The sequence below is a fragment of the Microtus ochrogaster genome, linkage group LG5 (genome assembly GCF_000317375.1).
Source record: "Microtus ochrogaster isolate Prairie Vole_2 linkage group LG5, MicOch1.0, whole genome shotgun sequence".
Taxonomy (NCBI): domain Eukaryota; kingdom Metazoa; phylum Chordata; class Mammalia; order Rodentia; family Cricetidae; genus Microtus; species Microtus ochrogaster.
This window is the reverse complement of record NC_022031.1, coordinates 44,247,093-44,252,982: the sequence shown is the minus strand read 5'-3', so window position 1 is coordinate 44,252,982 and position 5,890 is coordinate 44,247,093. Positions and strand designations below refer to the sequence as shown.

At 44.7% G+C, this 5,890-nt stretch overlaps 2 protein-coding genes across 2 annotated transcripts in view; both read left to right on the top strand.

Moving 5' to 3' along the window:
• The window catches only part of Grin3a (glutamate ionotropic receptor NMDA type subunit 3A), a 185,111-nt gene that overhangs the window by 163,635 nt on the left and 15,586 nt on the right, over positions 1-5,890 (top strand). The gene's annotated exons all lie outside the window — the stretch shown is intronic.
• Ppp3r2 (protein phosphatase 3 regulatory subunit B, beta) lies at positions 1,417-2,556 on the top strand. The gene is made up of 2 exons (XM_005362178.3): positions 1,417-2,105; positions 2,379-2,556. Exons 1-2 carry the CDS (start codon positions 1,597-1,599, stop codon positions 2,398-2,400), a joined length of 531 nt encoding a protein of 176 aa, XP_005362235.1. The 5' UTR covers positions 1,417-1,596; the 3' UTR covers positions 2,401-2,556.

Genomic DNA, 5,890 nt, shown 5'->3' with positions numbered 1-5,890 from the left:
TATTATTTGTAATAGCCAGAACCTGGAAACAACCTAGATGCCCTTCAATGGAAGAATGGATGAAGAAAGTGTGGAATATATACACATTAGAGTACTATTCCTTACTTTTCTATTCCTGAGATAAACATCACGACAAATGCAACTGGTAGAAGAAAGGGCTTACTTGAGGGCTTTTGCTTCCAGAGGAATAGGAGTCCATCACCATCACCCTGGAGGCAGGTGTAGCAACTGGAGCTGGAAGCTAAAAGCCCAGAGCCAAACAGAAAGCGAAGAGCAAACTAAAGATGGTGCAAGTCTCTTCCCTGAAACTCTTCCCCAGGGATAAACTTCCTGAAGAAAGGCCACACCTCCTAGACCTCCCTAAACAATGCTACCAAGTAGGGACCAAATATTCAAATGCCAGTGCCTGTGGTGGGGACATTCTTATTCAAACCACCGCAATGATCATCTTTTTACAGAGAAAATGAAAATGGCCCAGTGGCTCACCGCACCAATTTCCCATGGACCTTCCAGCTAATCTTCCTTTGAACTAAAGAGCATAGACATGATATGCACTGGTTTTAGGGAGTGAGGGGATGTTTGCCTCCCTCAGTTTGGTTCAGCAGCCTGAAGTTCCCCCAAGTCCCTTTGAACTAGATTGTTTTTGAACTACATGTATTTTTTTCAACGTTGAGAGAATTGGAGCCGCTGCTCCAAAGGAAAGCAAGATTAATTCCGGCTGAAAGAACAAACCTAGCGAGATGGAAGGAGGAAGATGAGAAATATAAGCTGCCACTCTCGGCACACACAAACCTTCCCTGGATACTCTCCAAAGGCTCCAACGTGTTCTGTGGGACAGTCAGCCCCCCCACAGGCACGGAGACAAATCACAGGGCAACAGAGGGTTCTTGGGAACAGTGGGTTTTGTTTATTTTTTTATTTTTTGAAAGTGCTCTGAATTAAGAAGTTTCTGTAATTCTCGAGAGTATTTGGTGTCTGTAAATCTGAGTAAGAAATTTTTTTCCTTGGGAATCTTCTGAGCCTTGGTTCCTGACAGAGGTCCATGTCAGTCTGGCTGCCCCCAGGGAGAATTATGGGGAATTCACTTTATATCAGGGCTTGGACCATCATTTTAGCGGACTCTTACACCAGGCCTGCAAAGGAAGCAACAGTCTGATGCTACCCTCAGTCAGTGGTTTAACATATGTCTGATATGTATATATTATCTGTCAAGCTATGCAGTTTTTCCTGGGGATAACACAGTGAATTATCTAAATGTGTCCCTAGCTCCCTTAGGGCTCACGTTTCTTAGGAAAGGGAGATGAAAGAGAAAGTAATTTCCAGGAGAGAGAGAAATTTTAAGAGAGACCTGCGTTAGAAAGGAGGCCGGCCCAATGGCAGCTATCTCTCTCCTGGGTAGTCCCAGTTCGTTCTTCCGGCTCCTCTAGCCTCTATCCTCCCCCCCTTGCTGTCCTCACCAAGTTTCACCTTCCCTCCCTGCTGCCCACCTCTGGTTCCCGCGCATGCTCTCTCGCGAGCTGCACTGGCCAACGGCAGCACTCTCCGCCTTGTGGTCTCCTCCCTCCTCCTGGCTTTGCCAGCCCTCCTGCCCCCGCCATGGGAAACGAGGCCAGCCACCATTCCGAGATGGGTAACAACTTCGACCCCGATGAGATTAGAAGGCTGTGGAAAAGCTTCAGGAAGATGGACTTGGACAAATCGGGGTCCCTGAGCACAGAAGAGTTTATGTCGCTGCCTGAGCTGCAGCAGAACCCTCTGGTGGGTCGAGTGGTCGACATCTTCGACACGGATGGCAACGGGGAAGTGGACTTCCACGAGTTCATCGAAGGCACCTCGCAGTTCAGCGTCAAGGGCGACGAAGAGCAGAAGCTAAGGTTCGCCTTCCAAATCTATGACATGGACAAAGATGGCTACATCTCCAACGGGGAGCTCTTCCAGGTGCTGAAGATGATGGTGGGTAACAACCTCAAAGACTGGCAGCTGCAGCAGCTTGTGGACAAAACCATCTTGGTCCATGATCAGGACGGTGATGGCCGGATCTCCTTTCCGGAGTTCTGTGATGTGGTCAGAAATATGGAGATACACAAGAAGTTGGTCTTGTTTGTGTGAGTTTTGTGGGTTTTTTTTTTTTTTCAATTGTCCGGTTTGGTTTGGTTTCTTAAAGGGCTCCACTAAACGTATTTAGCTTTCTTCTCTTCAAGATCTCTTCAAGATATCTAGCTAACTATCTCTCTGGCTAACCCGGAAGTGTTTCTCTCTGCCTCTACCATCCATGCAGTGTTATTAATTCAACTCTTGATGACTACAGACGAAGGGGGAACAGGGAGAAAAATTGGAAATTCAAATGATTCTCATAAGTGCTTTTTTCTTTGTTTTAGAGATCACGGTCAAGAAAACTAAAAGCTTAAACGTAAGAAAATGTACATCGTTGCCTTTCTCCCTCGAGGCTGTGTATATGGGAGAAGACTGTGACTTTCATGGCGTGTTAGGAACTCTGTCCATTTACTTGTGGCATTCAGACTTTTGCCAAATTGTTAACTTCCTGTTGTAACCAGCAAAAAAAAAAAAAAAAAAAAAAAAAAATACATTTATCTTTGCTTAGCATCCTTTGGTCACTCTCTGGGCACAAACACCTCCCTAACAGGATGTACCTGACTCTCCACGATCATTCAGAAATCCCTGAGCATGTTTGAGGGCTAGGAGTCTGAATGGGAAGATTCCATCTCAGTGCTTCAGCCTGCCAGAAAGCAGCCTTGAGTTCACCAGAGAACAGCTAAGCCTGGACCAAATGGCCAGCCCACCAGTCTAAGAACGACAGATTTTCAACCTTGTAGGTAAAAAAAAAAAAAGCAGGAATCTGGTCAGATAAGGCAACATCCTCCCCAGCAAGAGCCCTTTCAGCCCACCTCACCCAGTTGGTCCATTCTCCTCCCGGGCAGAATCTGCAGATTCAGGCTGAGGTGACCTTTCCCCGGATGCTGAAATGTTTTTGTTCTGTGTGAGGAGAAATGCAGAGATTGGCAAACATAATGAGCACTTGATTGGCTTGCTTTTGAGAATCTGATTGGTTCCTGCCAGAGAATCAAAGGCTGTCATATCTCAGGAAGGTTTCCTCCACTGTCACATTCAACTCAGAGCTCCCCATGCCTGAATCCTTAGACTAGGATCCAAGGATGTGCTGACACTTGATTCTAGACAAGGTCCAATGGTATGCACTTTTCTCTGCAATTCACATAGGTCCTGTCAGTAGCCTGAGATCAGCAATGGTAGATAGTACCTCATGGAAAAGAACAAGCCCTGTTCTGTATTGGAGTCGGTTTAACACTACTGTTTGTCCCCATAAATGTCACTAGCTCCCTGAAACCCCTTATTGTCATTTCATAGAGTACAAGGTGTCCTTGGAAGGGCAGGTGCAGCCCGTACCCCAGCATCTGCCACTTCACAGACTACTCCCCGTAATGAGCTGCCTGATACGCAGAATACCAAAACAATGAAATAAATTCTCACTGTGCTTACTCAGTCGAGAGACACCTCTTAACCATTTTAGATTTACTGTTATGGTTTAAAGAAGTTGCCAATTAGTCTCAGGAAATAGGGGTCCACAGATTTCATTGCTGGCATACTGCAACACTTTTCATATTTTCTTGGGAACCACAGGGTGAGGAATTGCTCACTTAACTCCTTTTCCATCATAAAATATATGTTTGGGTTGTGCAAATAATGCCATCCCTGTGGCATTGGAGTCAAACCCATTTCACAATAGTTAAGAGAGTTTGAGACCCAAACACCCCAGGGTATGGATTCAGTTAGAACAGTATCACCCTGACCACTTATTAACTGGGTGAATAATAAAGACAAGTTAGCTTCTGGGTCTTTCCATCCACATTAACCCTGAAGGTTCAAAGAGAGGGAGCATGTAAAACGCTCACTCTGCTAACTTCCCTCCCTTTCCCTCCCTCCCTGGCTGTGAGATCCATGTAGAAAAGAGACTGGGACCTTCGCATCCTCAAGTCTGGACACCTTGCCACAACCACTCTAAACCTAGCTGGACATCCATGTAATTTTGGCCCAGAAAGAAAACAATAGGAACAGATGCCAAGGCCCTCCTCGCCACGCGTGTGCAGATCACACCACAGATTTTCCAGCTTGAGGTCTAGAAAACACTTCAAAGAGAGTCTTCCATCCTAGCCTGACATATTTGACTTTGAGAGGGAATTTTAGTAAGAATAGTGAGCATAACCCAAGCAGATCTTCTGATGACAGATGTTATCCCTCTGGAAATGAACAGTTTCAAATAGAAAAAAAAATTGAAATTACGACTGAGGATTTTATTCGGTTGACTGTTCATATTTAACAGTTTTTTTTGGAGTAGCTGGATTAAGTTAGTTGTTCAACCATCTACATATCGTAGCTGCCCAACGCTTTGTGGCAATAACCTTGAACTGACTGCTTGTTTCTGGTGTTAGAAGAGGAAAGGTCTGGATAGATGTCTGGGGAAAAGGACCATATATACCTCCAAGCTAGAATGTTCCTTCTCTCAGATAACTGCCAATTTCTCCAAAACAGTGTATCTCGTTGGAGTGACAGCAACAGTTACTGTGATGGGGTAATGAGCACCTAACTCTCATTACATCATCTGATCAGCACCAAGGTGGTGCCATCATCTCAGCCCGACAAATGACACGGGCAATCTTGTCCAAGGATATGAAGCTGGAAAAAGACTACAAAGACCAAGGTCCCTTTCTCCCGTATTAAATCCCTCTTGTTCTTATGGTTACTATGTTCATTGGTGTCCAATTATTCTTAATAATCGTATCAATGTAGGCTGGTCAATTTCCACAAGAGGAGAGGCCAAGAACTAACAAACTAACTGCCTGTCAAGGAGCAAGAGACGCAGACCTCTTCAGGTTTATGCATCGCAAAGAAACGGGCATATTTAAAAATCGTATGTGTGTGTGCAAGTGTGTATATACATGCATGTACAAGTGTAAAAGCGGCCATTTATGTGAGGACGAGAGGTCCACCCTGGGTGTTGTTCCTCAGGAACCATCTACCTTGTGTTTTAAGAGAGTATCTCACTGGGACCTGGGGTCACTACTGTGATTACACTGGCTGGTCAGTGAGCTCCAGAGACCCTGTCTCCATCTTCTCCATTCTGGGATTACAAGTGTGTACCGCCATGCCTGGCGACTGAACCTGAGTTCCAAAAATTGAACTCAGGTCAATTACTAAAGTATCACCCCAGCTCCTGGGGAGAGTTTTAAACTACCTTCCACTTTCATCTTAGCTTGAGAACCAAGTCACCATATTTAAATTAAACTGATAATAGCACTATGCTCCAAAGTTACACACATTAGTAGCAACACATTGTTATGATTCTGTATTAATAGAGTGTGCCTGCTCTTCACCATATGTTATCATTTCCAAGCCGCTAGATAGATGCTCCTTTTGAAACAGAGGGAAAGTAGTCTCCTCAGCACAACTGGCTCATATTCCAAGTCAATCATAGGAATATCATAGAGGTGCAGGAGGGTAGCTGACGGTTTGAGAATTAGACCGAGTATTTGGCAGTGGACTGAGAGGGTGGGATAGTAAGCATAGGACCCAGGCTCTCATGCGTGCTAGGCAAGCATTGTAGCAATGGCTGTATTCCCAGGACCTGGAATCCTCTTCAGGATTACTTACGCTAGTAGCCAGTGACTATGACCCATAAACTATGTCACAACACCTTTAAATGATTTATAATAAAGATAGCAGTGCATTAGTAAAGCTATGTAGATGGGAGGATGTTCTCTGACAGTTCACAGGTTAAATTTAATCCACAAATGTGCGTTCTTGTTGTTGATAACGGAGGTTTTAAAACATGGTTTTGCCATTGTTTTTTTTTTTT